At 36.2% G+C, this 18,386-nt stretch overlaps 1 protein-coding gene across 4 annotated transcripts; it reads left to right on the plus strand.

The window, feature by feature from the left end:
• The first annotated feature begins 8,943 nt into the window (after positions 1-8,943).
• LOC128233916 (uncharacterized) lies at positions 8,944-17,722 on the plus strand. Of its 4 annotated transcripts, none has more exons than XM_052947813.1 (4): positions 8,944-9,059; positions 14,202-14,366; positions 16,503-16,588; positions 17,175-17,722. In XM_052947813.1, exons 2-4 carry the CDS (start codon positions 14,223-14,225, stop codon positions 17,380-17,382), a joined length of 438 nt encoding a protein of 145 aa, XP_052803773.1. In that variant the 5' UTR covers positions 8,944-9,059; positions 14,202-14,222; the 3' UTR covers positions 17,383-17,722. The 4 variants fall into 4 exon arrangements, with proteins under 4 accessions (XP_052803773.1, XP_052803782.1, XP_052803766.1 ...); XM_052947822.1 differs by having other exon boundaries at positions 9,044-9,172; XM_052947806.1 differs by lacking the exon at positions 8,944-9,059 and adding an exon at positions 9,084-9,231.
• The last annotated feature ends 664 nt before the right edge of the window (positions 17,723-18,386 follow it).

Here is an 18,386-nt window from a genome sequence, read left to right on the forward strand (position 1 = left end):
TCACAGAGAAAGCATGTCCAGAGGCACGGACTATCCTACCACCTAGTCTTCAGGCTCTTATGGAATCATAATTATTATTGTTTTACAAAGGAAATAATTAGTGTGATGTCATAACCTTGTTGCCGTGGAGTTGTTTGTGTCTGTGTTGTCGCTGTAGTTTGAATTAGACATTACTAAAAACTGGTCAAGGTATTCAAATGTAACATGGTACGCATTAAGCAATTGCCAATACACACTTGTATAGTAAGGCCACACCAAATTAATGTTTAGTTCCTCAGATTTTTGCCAAAAAAAAATGGAGCGAGCGAGCGAAAAAAAAATAAAAAAATTTTTTTGTCAGTTTTCATAAAAACCGAAGCGAGCGAAGAGCGAAAAATATATTTTTCCTTATATTCAATATAAATAAGAAAGATTGTTCAAAGTAATTGCCCTTAAACCCATTTTAATGCCATCTTGAACTGAACCTCTAATGGACATTGGGAAAATGTCGGAATACATACTATTTATTCATCCGTGTTTAGTACAAACGTTATATGGATAAATCTAATATCTTATATAATTAAAATGTACTTTAATATGACATTCATTCATAATACTAAATAACCCTGCTTTAAGTAAAAAGTTTGAAACGACTTTTATAAATCTACCTGAATCAGTTTAACATAATATGCAACTGTATTTAGACATAACTTAGGATTGATTTTGGATTTGTAAAAAATGATCACTTACACAATGGCATCATCAAACATCAGACTCCATATAACATAGACTAAATTTTGTTTTTATTATCACAGGAAATGCAATGACATGTGCTTATCAAAACAAAAAGAACCAGGGTATTTTTCAGAGTACCTTTTTTGGTTATTTATATGTTTTTATGCACCAGCCAATTGTATATGCCCCCCCCCCCCCTAAGTCCGGAATAGCGGGGACTTTGACTTCCGGTCTCTCAAAACTCGGGTAAAATACCCGACCTGCAGTGACACACTGCTGGTAAAATCCCTGCCAAATGGCCCCGCAACCCTGAATACCTATGTGAGACCCATTCCCGACAATTTTCAATATGAAGACAAAACCACATTCACTAGGCACTGCAGGGCCACCTGAAAGTTAAAAACACAGCCCATTGCCTCTGCTGTCCCCAGTTTACCCCTGGAACAAGGGCGAGGGGTGGGCGGGGCAGTGGTTACAATTGACAAGCGCATTACAATCCCGGATTATGTTGCAAATAAAAACAAAATATAAGGTGATAAACTTGGGCTTACTTATGTTGAGGTATATCCAGACCAGTGTTTATATTGCTATTTGTGAAACGATATTTGTTCAAAACTGTTGCTTTGTCAGAATTTGATCAAAAATGAGCTTGATACAATCATCAATTTGGACCAAACAATGACTCATGTTCCAGTTAAGTTGACCTGTGACATCTTTGTAACGAGGAAAAATGTTGGTCCCTTGTATTATGACTTGAATGAAATAGTACTAAGTTGATCATTCCGATTTCCATTCAAAACGAGTCACTAATTACGCATTATAATCGCTACCAGTCTCAGATACACATGCTTTATTGCATAATGGTTGCTTTAAATAATGATCCTTTAGTGTATGAGACGATCAACAATGACTTCAAGCATGCTCAAAACATATTTATTGTCAAAAATAAGATTTAATTTCCAAACATTGTTTATACCGGAAGCGGCCATTTTGATTGAATTTATTGAACCCATGCAAAACCGATCGATATACAGTATAAAAACACTACGCATCGGTAACTTTCCTTTACAAAAACTAGCGTAGAAAAATTATACGTGATTATTTTTAGCCTTTTAATAAATTATTACCTGAAAAAAATCTGCTTGGCGATCAAACTGGAGGTGGGGCAAAAAAATTAAAATATATTTTTTTACATTTTCAAAAAAATAGGAGCGGTAAATCCGCGGAACGAAATATCAATTTGGTGTGGCCTAAGGACCATACCTATGACTATACTAATTGTCAAGTTGTGGTCCATGTGCAACTGGAACAAAAGAGACACACTTTTTGATGAGGCGGTCTCACTTCCTTTTTAGCTCGCCTGTGCGCAAAGTTTTCAAGGTGAGCTTTTGTGATCACTCTGTGTCCGATATCCATTTGTTTAAATGTGGAACCAAAGGTTAAAACTGACTCCGTCTTATTAACAGAATTAAAACAATGATTAATTCATTTTGTACGTGATGTATTATTATTTTGCCCGCGGCTTTCATGCATGTGGCTTGGAGGGCGGTGTCCAATAATCACCAAACTTGGTCAAAATGTGAATGGGCATAACGTTTTGGACAAGTTTATTAACCGGCCCTATCGCTTTTGTAACTCCGAATCAATCGCCCTTCAATTATAGAAATTATCTAAAATCGTCCGATTAATAACTTTAGAAACCTTTGTCCATTCATCACTTGGTCAGGTTCGATAACCACTAACCAGTCATGTTGTTTGAATAGAGAAAATAACAATTAATTGGTTTCGTCCGATCAATAACTTAAGAAACCCTTGTCCAATCATCACCAAATTTGGTCCGAATGGGTATATATGGTTTCAATTATAATTTAGGTAAAGTGACTCATCCGAAAATACAACAACCTGAGAATACAACAGCATTGCCGTGTTCATAGTCAGTGATTGCTGTACACTTATATTTATTTTATACATGAAATATATTTCAGAACGTTTGTCACATCCTAGTCGTATAAAGAATTATATGGGAAACAAATTTTGAATAACAAACCCTACTTCCAGATGGCATTAGCTATGATAGTTTGTATTCAACATTGTCTACTGGTACCTTACCAAGTTAGTTTATAGTTCAAAACGGACCTCGGCCTAGAAGCCACTCTTTTTAATACAGTCAAACCTGTATTAAGTGGCCACCCGTGGGAAATGATCAAAGTGGCTGCTTAAGACAGGTGGCCACTTAATCCAGGTTTGACATTTCCGCCACTTAAGCTATATTCAGAGATGGAGTATGTATCTTAACCACCACATCACACCACAATCAGTAACATCTGTATCAATACAGTTGGAATACAAATACATTTGTATAGACTTTATTGATAAATAACTTAATTTCAAATTTATAAATGCATTAGTTAAATGTCGATACAAGGCATAAACAAAACACACCACATATCAGTCTACACATGTACACAATTACATGTACATACACATGTTTGAGTTCATTTTTTTAAGAAGTCCGTACATTATATAAATGTTGATGCAAAGCATAAACAAAACACACCACAGTCAGTCTATCAGTCTACACATTTACCCAACTACATGTACATACACATTTTAGTTAACTTTTTCCGAACTTTCGCAGTCAAATTCCTTGGGAACACTTCTTGCATTACGGTCGTTTTCTAATAACTTTATACACTCGACACATTCTTTTAGAGTCAAACACTTTCGATAAGTCTTATTTCCAGCCATAATCAACGTTTATCAAGAACAATGCATTGTAAATATACGTTCATAGAAATTTAAATCCGTGCACTTGAAAAATAATATTGAAGTGAATAAAATTAGTAACTCGTTTCGGGCCTTAGAATGACAATACAAACTGTGAATTCATAATAACCGGTGTTTTTGTCGGTATTTAATAAATAACTTCGTAATTATTTAATTATCATATTAATTGTGTCATTAATTGTGTCAATTCTGATCAAAACATTCGCCGACGTGTTATAAACATGATTTCTCGATGAGTAAACACGCATGGCAATCGTGTGATGCAATATTCATTTTCATTCGATGACGGAGATACCCGAGGCGGTCGTTCTTTTCCGTAAACTTCTACACGCAATTAAAGCTGTGTATTGGAAAAGTTTATAAGCGGAAGTGTCAGTGACAAGGGATTAGTGGCCGCTAATGAGTGTTTATATGGCTTCATGGGGACAAAAATTAGTGGCCGTGGCCGCGTTAGACAGTTGGCCGCTTAATGCACGTACATTATATAGTAAAAACATACGGGGGGAATTTGGAGTGGCCCGTTAAGGCAGGTGGCCATTTAAAGCAGGTGACCGTTCAACCAGGTTTGACTGTATATACTTATATCTGGAAAGGAAGTTCAAAAATGTATATAGTAGAACATGAACATTCCAGCAAATAGCAAGTTTGTTTATAAAACGTTTTTACTCAGGTGGGTGATTTAGGATCATCTTGACCCACTTGTTGAAGATCCTCGTGTATGTAGAAGCGGAGACTGTTTTACAGTGATCATATTTCTGAAGTTCTTATATTTTCTATTTTAGATAATGTTTTACTCATGTTTATGATTGATATTATTTTCTTTATACACTAAATTGCAATATATACCTATCTGTCTGGGCTTTATATTTCAATTGCATACATTATTTAAATGTGATGCATAAAACTATTATGATATTTCGTTATCAAAATTAAAATCTTATACCCCTATAGCTGATTTTTTTTGCTAGCTAAAATGGAGTTTCTTTATCGCCGTTGCGTACCGAATACACTGGATTCTGACTTACAATTGCAATTAAACTAATTAGCGTATCTGCATACCGGACAATGTGGCTTTCGAAAATAACGTTGTAGATTTTAACAAATGAACAAAATGTTGCCCAGTATAAGATGCATTAGGACTGCTCCGGTTTAATGTCTGTCTCATGTCCTCCTGGTCGTCAGAAATCTCAGAGAGGATTTCTATCTTACTAATTTTAATGTACAGGTATAAAGTAACTCCACTTCTAGTTTTCCACTATTGGCCATCACCTATATATCGATGCACAACTCCAGTATCTATCCCCCCCTCAACCCCCTCCAACAAACACACACATTTCCTGAATCTATTTGTTAATCCCTGGATTACTTCCTGACCTTCACCCATCAATCTGGTGGTGCGGACCTCTGACCCTCTTACCTTCACCCATCAGTCTGGTGGTGCGGACCTCTGACCTTTTATCCATCAATCTGGTAATGCGGACCTCTGACCTTCACCCATCAGTCTGATGGTGCGGACCTCTGACCTTCACCCATCAGTCTGGTGGTGCGGACCTCTGACCTTCACCCACCAATCTGGTGGTGCGGACCTCTCACCTTCACCCATCAGTCTGGTGGTGCGGACCTCTGACATTCATCCATCAGTCTGGTGGTGCGGACCTCTGACCTTCACTCATCAGTCTGGTTGTGCGGACCTCTGACCTTCACCCATCAATCTGGTGGTGCGGACCTCTGACCTTCACCCATCAATCTGGTGGTGCGGACCTCAATTGGCTTCAATATTCACAATTGCAGTGGTATATGATTTGTGCCACTGTTATTCAACAACGTTCTACATACCTAGTGTATTGTCTGAAATCCATTATTCTAGAACACAAGATAGGCATTTCCGGTGAATTCAGCCGTGCTGGAAAACTGTATCTGGCACCCCCATGCTGGATGAGTCACGCGCTGTGACACAATACTTTTTATTTCTTTTATTATACGCATTACGCAAGTTAAATTATAATATTTCAATAGATGATTTCCATAAACATTAAATTTACAAAAAAAATATAGCTTCAAAACAAAATAAAATAACCCTTAAAAGACGTTATATTGAAGTAGCTTTTTAACGTATGCAGTAAATGAAAAATACTGCGCGTCATGACGTCAGTAAACATCATCACATTCGCTTTTGGTGAATCATGCGGTTTGCTATGGGGTTTTTTTTTCACAAAAATAAAGGTATGCTAGAAAAATATATAAATCGTGTGTCCGGTCCGGATAGAAAAAAATCCGAGCCTCGGGCACGCTGCATAGCCTCGTTACATGGCAACGCAGGTACCCTGCGGTCGGATTTTTCTATCAGGACCGGAAACAAATGACAGATAAAAATAAATCTGGCTGTATAGACTTCTTTGCTATATTACCTATTGTCATTTAAGTTGCGCCACTGTTGTTCGAAATCCAACGCCCTTGGTGTATCGTCTGTCCTCCATCAATCTAGTGGTACAGAGCGCGGTGTTGCTGTCAACCACCGGTGATTGGACAGGCCCAGGGCTAAACTCCGTACGTCTGGTGCTGGCCGGTAGGGCTGCCAAGTATTAAGGTTAAATTGTTATACAGTTGATAGTATTATTACATAGATTTACGACGGATAAGAGTGTGTTTAGTTGGGATTTTAAGGTATGTTATTTCTAGAAGTTTATCTGTTTCTCAGATTTGTATCAGGACGGAGCCTCTTTTGGTGTTAATGTTTTTGGTTTGATTTTATTCACACATAAGAATAAACAATGTTTCACGATTTATATTGTATGCCATGAACATTTACAGAGAATGGGGGAAACAAAGCAATATGTAACAATTAGTGGTTATTTTTGGTCTTCGTAATGGTTAGGTGACTTGAAGTAACATTTAAATGGGTATGAACCGGCGAATCCGGAGAGAGCGAAGCGAACTAGCACTTTCTTTCTTAATCATTAAAATATTACTTCAGGGCATCTAACTGTCTTAGAATACAACCTCATTGGCTGACACATTGTCGACGCACTGAAATCTTACGCAGGGCGTGTGTATCGAATTCAGTGACATAGGCGGCCTTTAAACACCCGCGAAAGTTGAAAATCCTTACGATTAGGCGTAGTACTTCAAGATTGCCTTTAGGCCACAACAAATTGATCATTTGTTCTACGGATTTTGCCCAAAAAAAGTAGGAGCGAGCGAGCGGAAAAAAAATTAAAATACTTTTTTTAAAATTTCAGGCAATTCAGAGGCGAGCGCAAGGCGAAAAATAAAAAAAATATATAAAAAGTTTATTTCTTACCAAATATATCATGCAATATGTCAAGAAATGCTTTTTAATTGCAAACATAGGTTCTTAGTTTAAATATAAATGTATCACATGAAAATCTGTCTCAATATATAAAAAATGGCAATAAGATCCAGTGCTTTACTATTAACTTCAATTTAAGCATGGATATTTTGTAAAGACAACATTCCTCATAGTAACGTGCAATTATTCGAAGACCAAAAAGAAAACTATTGTATTCATCCCGTAACTTAATACTATCACAAAAGAATTTTTTTTTAGACTAGTAAGAGTAATTCATCATTTGAGCATTTCCAAAAATTGGGTCAGGTCTTAGCTACAATAATGAGCGATCAGGGATACTTTTTTTTATTATTTTGACATTTCTTATGTATCCCTGTGACGCTACAACTCTCTACCATTTAACGACGGGCGAAATGATATACTGTAATAATATGCATTGATGTTGAATAATAATGACAAAGTTTTGCAATTTTTATCCGACAGTGATCTGAACTGGATTTAATTTGTCATTAGAGTTGTTATTTTCACATTAATATATTATGGGTCACGAATACCGTTATACATGTACACAACCAGTCAGATTTGTCCCAGATTTACCGATATCGGGATACTTGATAAACAATCGACACTTGTAAGTGTGTTATGATAACTTAACATGTTTTTTGGGCATACTGACATAACTTAATATGTGTTTAATAGTAGGCAATAACATTTGCGTAGAAATTTGAATTTATAACGGAGATAATTTCAAAACTGTGGCCGCGAGGATTCTCTGCACAAGGACCGCTTGCTACTTTTTGCTGGGATGGTGGACGTTACAAGTCTGCCATATTAAAAAAAATCGTCAAAAGACTCGTTGACGGCCATTTAGGTGGACTAGGTCAGGTCTATATTTGAACCTCTTGAAGCAAAAGATAAGGTTGTAATGACTTTTGACATTGAGAATTAAAAACTGAGAAATGCATTTTAGAATTTAAAAAATAACTCACGGAAACATGTTCATTTGTTGCAAGTCGAGTGTCCGTGTATTTTAATATAAGTTTTGCACTCAAAATCTGATTTAGTTATTATTTAACACTAAATTTCGAGTACAAAACAATGAATTACTTAAAACACACATAAATAATTATTGCCTTCGACGCTGTGAAACTGTTGTTGTTTACTGAAGACTATAATCCATTGACTATGACACTGATTTTCAATTAAAAATGTGTATTTTACATTTACGAAAACTGGAAGTATCCTGCAAATTAATACCGGAAATAAATAACAACGGTGCGTCCTGCAAAATATTCCCGACAAAAAGACTGTCAACAAATATCGGCTGTTTTGCGGTTACCCGGACCGGATTTTATCCTGACACGAGAAAAGTTTGCTCGCGGGGAATGAAAGCTTGGAAATACCTTCAAAAAAGGGCGAAGTTCAGAAGTAAAAAAAATAATAATGCGCGGCCAAAAAGTATGTGCGGGCGCAAATTTTTTTTTTTTTTTTTTTTCGTTTTTCGAATTTTAGGTGCGGCAAATCCGACGAACAAATGATCAATTTGTTGTGGCCTTATGCAATTTTATTGGCTGAATATAAAGGCTGTATTCTAATATGCAATTCAGTCGGTACGCCGGAACCGGCCCGGCGTCCACTTATTGTTTAGAAAACAAAATATAAAAGTGTTCTAAAGTTCAAGGGGAAATGCCCACGGATACCTTAACGACAGTCAAAACGTACGTTTGCGGGCATCTTAATACCTCCCCGTATATAAATGATCCCGATTAATGACTGAATGGAAAATGTGTTTTTTTTTGTTACTAAGTAACAGTAAGTGTTTAGTTTGAACACTAACAATAAATGCTAACTACCTTAGTTTTGAGAGCGAAATGCCTCTATAATAGCCGGCACGCATAAGCGCCCTTCTAAATAACACATTCATTTTAACTTCTAAATGACTAAAAGGAAATTTGGTGGAAATGTTTTTGTCCGGTGCGTTTCAAAATGATGTTATGTGAATCCGCCTTGCGATGCAATAAACTAATGTTTGTAAACATGGTCATATAGTGAAGATCTTCGTACAAATACTTTATCCCTCCATGATAAACCTGACTAACTGATGAAAGTTGATGAATCATATCATTTATGTCCTTTTTACCTGTTTGCACATGATAAAACAGGTATACTCTGAATGAAAAAAGTTTCAGGGTGCTTTAAAAAACTTTTTACGAACACTATTACAAATCTAGGGTTTACTAAATCAAGGGTAACGTTATGCTATGTTACTTTTAAGTAGGTAGAGATTTTAATTTCGATAAAAGAGATGCTTGACCTGGCTTAACATACCGTGACAATATATACTTAACCTGTTACACTAAGGTAAACAAGTGATCGTTCGTAGTTTCTTATTCCGTATTAACTTCCATCAGCCATTAAAGGTTAGACATTTTGTTCATTTAATTGGCTTTTACGAAGTGTTATAAGGTATGTAATTTATTATACGTTTTTGCATGAAATGAACCGAATATGCATACTTGGCATAAAAGGGGAATTCAATCATGACTGCATTAATAGCATACATAGCATAATATGTATTTCTTATGTTACGTTTGAAACGTCTGTTATTATTATTGAAATCTTTATTTGATGATTGTATAGTTTATTATATTGCTTGTGAACGCATTTAGTAATTGTAAATTGTACATACGATATACATGTGACATTGTTTACACTTTATAAATTATATATATATATATATATATATATATATATATATATATATATATATATATATATATATATAAATGGTGATAACTTTAATCCTTAAATCTTTGTTTTGTTCAGATATTTTGCTCTGACAATGTATGGAATGTAAACATAAATATTTGCAAGCGATATTTACAATATTGATACAGGTTTAACGTATTTCAATTATTCCTTGGGGCTGCAGATTTAATTACTTGTGTTTAAATGTTAAAACATGGTCGTATTAGAGCGTAATATGTAAATCTTATCCGATGTTATTCATTCCTAATTCAGAATACTTTATTTTATTGTGGATTAGGATAAATCTTCTTGCAGTTCTTTGCAGATTTTATTGAAGAGGATCACAGTAACATCAAATAAGCAAGGATCTCATAAATTCTTTTATTTTCATTGTGTTGGATCAAACTATTGAAAACCTGTACTACTAATTTATACAAAAATGTCCCCGTTGACAGTGCATATTTAGATTGTTTTATGTCCCCGAATTTGGGTAAATTAAAATCGAACTGTCAGTCCGTGTGTCCGTCCATCTGTCCGGTGTATTTGCAGGGAGGGATTTTAAATTACTTGACACATGCGTTCGGTATATAAAGATGGCATGTGTCTTTCAAGGCCACTGTCCCTACCTCAAAGGTCAGGGTCGCACTTACAGGTTTATTATTATGAAATGGTTTTCAGTGCCGAATCTCTAACTTAGTCATGCAGGGAGGAATTCTAACGTTAACTTGCACATGCGTTGATACATAAATACGACGTGTTGCTTGCAAAACCCACGTCCCTACCCAAAAGGTTAAGGTCACACTTACAGGTACATGTATACCATAATGGAATGCTGCATATATGCTTACACAATGTTGTTGGTCGTGCCTGGGCTGTAGCTTGTTCATGCACGGGGGATTTTAAAATAAATTGACACATGTGTTTGGGAAACAAAGTCGACGTGTTACGTGCAAGATCCACGACCGTACCCCAAAGTTCAAGGTCCCACTTACAGTTCAATCTTTATGGAAAGCTGCATATATGCACACAGATAGAGTATCTATGTCAAGGTTGTTAATTTGTCAGACAGTGTGGGGGATGCATTTTAAAATAACTGTTTACATGTCAGCGATAAATGAAGACAATATATCGCATGCAAGACCTTTGTCCCTTCTTTAAAGTTCAAGGTCAAACTTTCAGAGTTAAAACTTTATATATTGATGTATATACAAATAGAATATAGTTGGTCGTATCCGGGCTGTAAATTTGTCAGCACGAATATTTTAAAAATACTTTGCTCATGTGTTTGGTACATAAAGATGACGTGTCGAGTGCAAGACTTTCGTCCTTACCTTTTACTGCATCACTTGTCAATACTTGACGTCAACCACCGCAGAGGCCGTCATATGCTTAAAGTTTGTGATAGCCGTTCCTGAATGTAGACATTTATTAACTGCATAATCTGTTGAACTGGGTGGCACTTCGGGGGGGGGGGGGGGCATTCTTCACTTACTTTGACAGCTCTTGTTATGCAATATAATTCTGTACCAATCATATTTTGAAACAAATTAGAAATGTAATCTCTTATGGCGACCATAATTAAATAAATGCTCTCATTGATTTAATGTTGGCAACATTATGCTTTCCAAAATTGTGCTATTTTAATACTTTACTTGAATACATATAAAAATACTGATAATTCCAATGCAATTGTTTAGTGAAATGCAGGTTGTAAGCAAGCGATGGCTTAAAGACGCATGTCATTTTTTACTACAATCCAGGTTCTGAGAAAAAAACTATAAGCCCATCATAGTCTATATTTGAATGCAGCTTAAGATCAAAAGATGCTTTATAAGCCCTTGGCAGACAGTTAAGCTTGTAAGCAAGAGATACGTATACACCCGTGCCGGGTTATATTTGAATTCAAGTTGTAAGCAGGAATACGTATAAACCCGTGCCAGATTATATCAGAATGCAGATTGTAAGCGAGAGATGTTGATAAGACCATGCTATTTTATTTATCAATGCAGCTTCTAAGGATGAGATGCGTACAAACCCATGCCAGGTTATATTTGAATGCAATGTGTAAGCAAGAGATATTGATAAGCCCATGCTATTTTTTATTTGAATTCAAGTTGGAAGCAAGAGATGCGTATAAACCTATGCCGGTTTATATTTGAATGCAGCTTATAAGCAAGAGATGCGTATAAACCCATGCCAGTTTATATTTGAATGCAGCTTATAAGCAACAGATGCGTATAAACCCATGCCAGTTTATATCTGAATGCAGCTAATAAGCAAGAGATGCGTATAAACCCATGCATTTATATTTGAATGTAAATTGTGAGCACTATATGTTGATGAGCCCATGCCAGTTTATATTTGAATCAAAGTTGTAAGCAAGGGATGTTGATAATCCATGCTAATTTATACTTGAATGTCACTTGTAAGCAAGGGATGTTGTTAAGCCCATGACAGTTAACATTTCAATGTAAGTTGTATGCAATGGTTGTTGATAAGCCCATGCTATTTTATGCGTGAATGTAACTTGTAAGCAAGGGATGTTGATGAGCTCATGACAGTTTATGCGTGAATGTAACTTGTAAGCAAGGGAAGTTGATAAGCCCATGCTATTTTATGCTTGAATGTAACTTGTAAGCAAGGGATGTTGTTAAGCCCATGACAGTTTATATTTGAATGTAAGTTGTAACCAATGGATGTTGTTAAGCCCATGCCAGTTTATATTTGATTCAAAGTTGTAAGCAAGAGATTTTGATGAGTCCATGCCAGTTTATAATTCAATGTAAGTTGTTAGCAAGAGATGTTGCTGAGACCATGTCAGTTTATATTTGAAACCAAATTGTATGTTTGAGGTGTTAATAAGCCCATGCCAGTTTATATTTGAATTCAAGTTGTAAGCAATGAATGTTGATAAGTCCATGCCAGTTTATATTTGAATGCAAGTTGTAAGCAATGAATGTTGATAAGCCCATGCCAGTTTATATTTGAATGCAAGTTGTAAGCAATGTATGCTGATAAGCCCATGCCAGTTTATATTTGAATGCAAGTTGTAAGCAATTAATGTTGATAAGCCCATGCCAGTTTATATTTGAATGCAAATTGTAAGCAATGGATGTTGATAAGCCCATGCCAGTTTATATGTGAATGCAGCTTGTAAGCAAGGGATGCGTATTCGTATATACCAATCTACATGTCAATGTAGCTTGTGAATACGATGAATATAAGTCCATAACAGTTGGATTCGAATGCAAGTTGTGAAAGGTATTAGAAACGCTAAAAATGGACTGAAACGCCTGTTATTATTCTTTATGCGTGGTAATATGTAAAAATCATACAAACATATACGTGTGAATTATCAGTTTTAGTTGAGTGTAATTTAGTTTCAAAGCAAATTGTAATTTATACGAGCTTCTCCTCTTACCGATATGTTTTACGCCTGAATCGGTTCATTTATTGTTATTTTAATAAGTGCTTGTCTCCAGTAACATTTTAACATATATCAATGTACCATCTTTTTTATGAATGGTACACTGTGACTAAAAACATAGTTTTAAGTCACGCAATTTTCTATTTTCACTTTGTAAACAAGCAATCGTTCAGCTTATAAATTAAACAACATTTTGGTAAAAGCCTCTAGAAACCTAGGTTAAAAACAATGGTTAAAAACTGAGAAAAGCTTACACGTGTGGCCTCCGGGTATTTATTTTTCGAGAAAAGTGATAAAACTTACTTACCAGATGAAAATATCCTCCCAAAACACCATAATCCCTTCGACCACCGCCATTTTATTGCGCACCACACATTTCCCTCACTGAAACTTTGGAAAACACAAAACACGTTGGACCCTCTGTTTTTTGGGGGATTTCTATTTTGACCAGTGAGCTCAAAATATAAATATAATGGGTTACACTATGTTTATAAACTAACTATTTTCAACAGCTGCGCTTTCAGTGTTCAGATTTAAGCCTCCACCAATGGGATCGCCGCACAGATTCGCATTTCAATTGTTAAGAAGTGCTCTGACAACAAAAATATCCATTCAGCTGATTAAAACCGCCAAATGGTCGATTGCGCTTTTTATTTTTTATATTGTGTTGAAGTTTGCGCATGCGCACTTCCTAGTATACATGGGCATGTTGCGCTGAACAGTTAGAAAGTAAGCATTTGTGTTTGATCTTCTAAACAATTATCTCGGCAGTCCGGGCAAAAAATGACACTAATTGTTGCATAGTGCTTGCTTAATTATCTGGTTCAGATATAGATATATGTCAAATAATGTAAATAAAAAATATACACATTGTGGATTTCTAACGAATTGTATTTCGAACTCGTGAAGTTCCAGTTATGGGTAACACTACCTAACCAAGCAACAGTGGATATTTGGTCCATGGCGACAAGAATGGTAACGGGTAACTGACCATTTGGTCTGTGACAACAAGAACGGTCACGGGTAACTGACCATTTGGTTCATGGCAACAAAAACGGTCACGGGTAACTGACCATTTGGTCCATGGCAACAAAAACGGTCACGGGTAACTGACCATTTGGTCCATGGCAACAAAAACGGTCACGGGTAACTGACCATTCGGGGATCGGGCAAAGGGCCTACTGGAATGATTCAATTATTATTCTACATTTGCAGTAACATCACCAATCGACCAGTATGTCTCTTACCAAGCAAGAGTGTGAGGCTTTTTGGTCCAAGGCGGACAAGAACGGGGACGGGAAATTGACCATACAGGAACTTGACCAGGGCCTGCGGAGCATCCTCCCGCCTGGGAAGGGACCCAGCAGTAAGGACGTTGTGGTAAGTGATACTTGCTATTATTTCTATTTATATACTATTACGCGTGTGGTATTAATAGTCATAATTAAGAATAGTATACACATAGTCATGTAAGAGACTGGCGAATGTACGAATTATGGTGAATTAAACCAGTGTTTGTTACGAAGATACACATAGATGCATAAACATTGTCATTCATTTGTCGTGTGATTTCTTAACATGTGTATCTTTCAGCCATAATACAAGACAAAATTTGAATCCCCAACTACCAACTGGGTAGCATTGGTAGTTGGATATTCGCGAATAACCGACTGGAAATAGTCGAGTAGCTTAATATCAACATCAACATCTAACCCCCCAACTGGCAACTAGCAGGTAGTTGAATATTAAAATCCCCAACTGGCAACTAGCAGGTAGTTGAATATTAAAATCCCCAACTGGCAACTAGCAGGTAGTTGAATATTCAAATCCACACTGGCAACTAGCAGGCAGTTGAATATTAGAATCCCCAACTGGCAACTAGCAAGGTAGTTGAATATTAGAATCCCCAAATGGCAACAAGCAAGGTAGTTGAATATTAGAATCACCAACTGGCAACTAGCAGGTAGTTGAATATTAGAATCCCCAACTGGCAACTAGTCAGGTAGTTGAATATTCAAATCCACACTGGCAACTAGCAGGTACATTGTAGTTGAATATTAGAATCCCCACTGGCAACTAGTAGGTATTTGAATATTCAAATCCCCACTGGCAACTAGCAGGTAGTTGAATATTAGAATCCCCAACTGGCAACTAGCAAGGAAGTTGAATATTCGAATCCCCAACTGGCAACTAGTAGGTATCTGAATATTCGAATCCCCAACTGGCAACTAGCAAGGTAGTTGAATATTCGAATCCCCAACTGGCAACAAGCATGTAGTTGAATATTAGAATCCCCAACTGGCAACTAGCCAGGTAGTTGAATATTCAAATCCACACTGGCAACTAGCAGGTACATTGTAGTTGAATATTAGAATCCCCACTGGCAACTAGTAGGTATTTGAATATTCAAATCCCCACTGGCAACTAGCAGGTAGTTGAATATTAGAATCCCCAACTGGCAACTAGCAAGGTAGTTGAATATTCGAATCCCCAACTGGCAACTAGTAGGTATCTGAATATTCGAATCCCCAACTGGCAACTAGCAAGGTAGTTGAATATTCGAATCCCCAACTGGCAACAAGCAGGTAGTTGAATATTAGAATCCCCAACTGGCAACTAGCAAGGTAGTTGAATATTCGAATCCCCAACTGGCAACTAGTAGGTATCTGAATATTCGAATCCCCAACTGGCAACTAGCAAGGTAGTTGAATATTCGAATCCCCAACTGGCAACAAGCAGGTAGTTGAATATTAGAATCCCCAACTGGCAACTAGCAAGGTAGTTGAATATTCGAATCCCCAACTGGCAACTAGTAGGTATCTGAATATTCGAATCCCCAACTGGCAACTAGCAGATAGTTGACTATTCGAATCACCAACTTGCAACTAGCAGGTAGTTGAATATTAGAATCCCCAACTGGCAACTAGCAAGTTAGTTGAATATTCGAATCCCCAACTGGCAACTAGCAAGGTAGTTGAATATTCGAATCCCCAACTGGCAACTAGAAGATAGTTGAATATTCAAACCCCAAACTACCAACTACCTTCCAACTTTACCGTCATAAATTAAATACTATAGTATTACAGTGTGCAAATAGTAAAATTCATAATTATGATCTAATAATACTCATGTGTTACTATTTTTAATATTTTAATAATTTTAGTCATGTGTTACCGACAATAGTAAAGTTGTAAATAATATGTAAATTAACGATAGGCAAGTGAATATGAAAATTTCTGCAATAATTTCATTTCAAACCTTTTTTTTTAAACCTTTGTTTTTAAACGTTTTGTTGTAACACAATGATTAGGAGGAAAAAAACACAAAAAGGAAGAGACGTCAACTTCTGCTCTGTTTTATGACGGAAGTAGCTAAGCTGCAATACAAATGCCGTTAATAAAGAGTTTGAAACAAAAATATGATATAGACATACACATATGAATATCAAAGTATTATAGATCACAAGAGATACAATTTAAGCATGTAAGAAATTATTTTACATATTCTTTTTTCCAGTACATGTTTTCGGCTGTAGATAAGGACGGAGATAAAACCATCACCAAAAAGGAGTTTTTTGATGAGATGGAGAAACCCCCAAGAAGGTTTGTTTCAATGTGTTTAAATTAGCATGAGCTCGAACTTGCGGTCGGTCGATCGATGGTGTTTTATAATATGTTTTATATACATAACCTCCGCACATACCGCTGCATGTATATTCTTTTCTAGCCGAATCGTGCGAGTACTTTTCATATCTGCATAAACCGAACTCATGAACTAAATTAATATTATGTTTTAAAGCTGCACTCTCACAGATTGAACGTTTTGACAACTTTTTTAATTTTTTGTCTTGGAACGAGTCATTTTTTTTGCGAAAATCCATGGAAACCAGTTATATAAGACTGCTGACAAAAATAAGATCGCAGATGTTTATATTTAAGTTCAAAAATTGATGTTTTATGCATTTTTCTTAAACCGTTAGTTAAGCCATAAAACATCAATTTTCGAAAGGAAATATGAAAATCTACGATCTCAGTTTTTGTCAGCAATCTTAAATCATTGGTTTGCAGAAATTTATGCAAAAATTTGCTCTTTTCAGTACAAAAAATAAAAAAGTTGTGAAAATTGTATATCTGTGAGAGTGCAGCTTTAAGCCAAAATAAAGCATATTTCCTGCTATCGACATTGCAGGAAGGCGTTAGAGGAAACGTTTAAGAGGTACGACAAGGATAACAGCGGAACCTTGACACGCGACGAGATCGAGGCCGTTGTTAGGGACTCCGGGTCCTTCAGCAAGGGATGTGACGTGAAGAAAGTAGCAGACGCCATCATGGAAGAAGCCGACACAAGCGGAGATGGCGCTATCGACTTGAAGGAGTTCTTGAAAGTCGTCAGTTAGATTGTGAAAATAAAGACTGTACTGTATATGACGTCATTGAACTCTAGTGACGTCATAAAGTGTAGACTGCCTTGTGTTTCATCTTGAGTGAGATATTAATGAAAAAACACTGCTACATCTACAGTACATGTGTTTTTAGTTTCTGATAATTAGATAACATTATTTTAGTTAGTCCAGTACGAAATTTTAATAAGCTAGTGGTTGTTTTCGTAGTTTTGTGTTCATTAATATATTTTAAAGAGAATCTACGTTGCCAATGACTATTATATCAGAATGTTAGTTTACAATGCTCATTTTATTCAAAGTAAAACATTTTACCTTTTCATTAAAAATGTTAGAAAGGAAATAGCCTTTTCTTTAACCCTTGGCTAAAATAAATCTTAAGAGATTGCTATATTTAGCACTCTGGTTACCATGACAACGAAATACATGGGGAAAAAGAAATTGTCGAAAAGGGATGGTCCGGTTTTCAGATAACTTTATAGAAATGGTCCTTGAAAGATATTTTAGCCATTAAAGAGCCATGGCAACTCGTTAGAAATAAAAGAACCATCAGGTAACGGGGATGGTTTTCCCTACGACAAGAGAGGAACATTCTTGCCGGACTGTTGTGTTTTCTACAGAATTGTTTCGTTTAATACGGACCCTAACACAGTTGTTCAAACGGTATTTATAGCGATACAATGTTTAAAATGCACACGTTGACCAAGCGGATCTATGATTTCATGATCGTATAATAGGCTTTCTGACAACAGTACCCGGATATAGATTATTTCACTTTTTTTCATTTTTTTTTCACCCCGACACCATGCAGACACGTACAGTATTAACAAGAGCGCCGTGGATTGAACGCCAACGTAAAATACACAATAAACTGAAGGCCATGTTTTGGGTCTCTGATTTTTAATATATTGAACCGCTTAATTTGAGTCTTGTTTAAAATCGTTTGGCATGTCGATGTAACAACAGATTTCGACCCTGTTGAAAAATCTTCAAGGGCTCAT

The sequence above is a fragment of the Mya arenaria genome, chromosome 1 (assembly GCF_026914265.1).
Source record: "Mya arenaria isolate MELC-2E11 chromosome 1, ASM2691426v1".
Taxonomy (NCBI): domain Eukaryota; kingdom Metazoa; phylum Mollusca; class Bivalvia; order Myida; family Myidae; genus Mya; species Mya arenaria.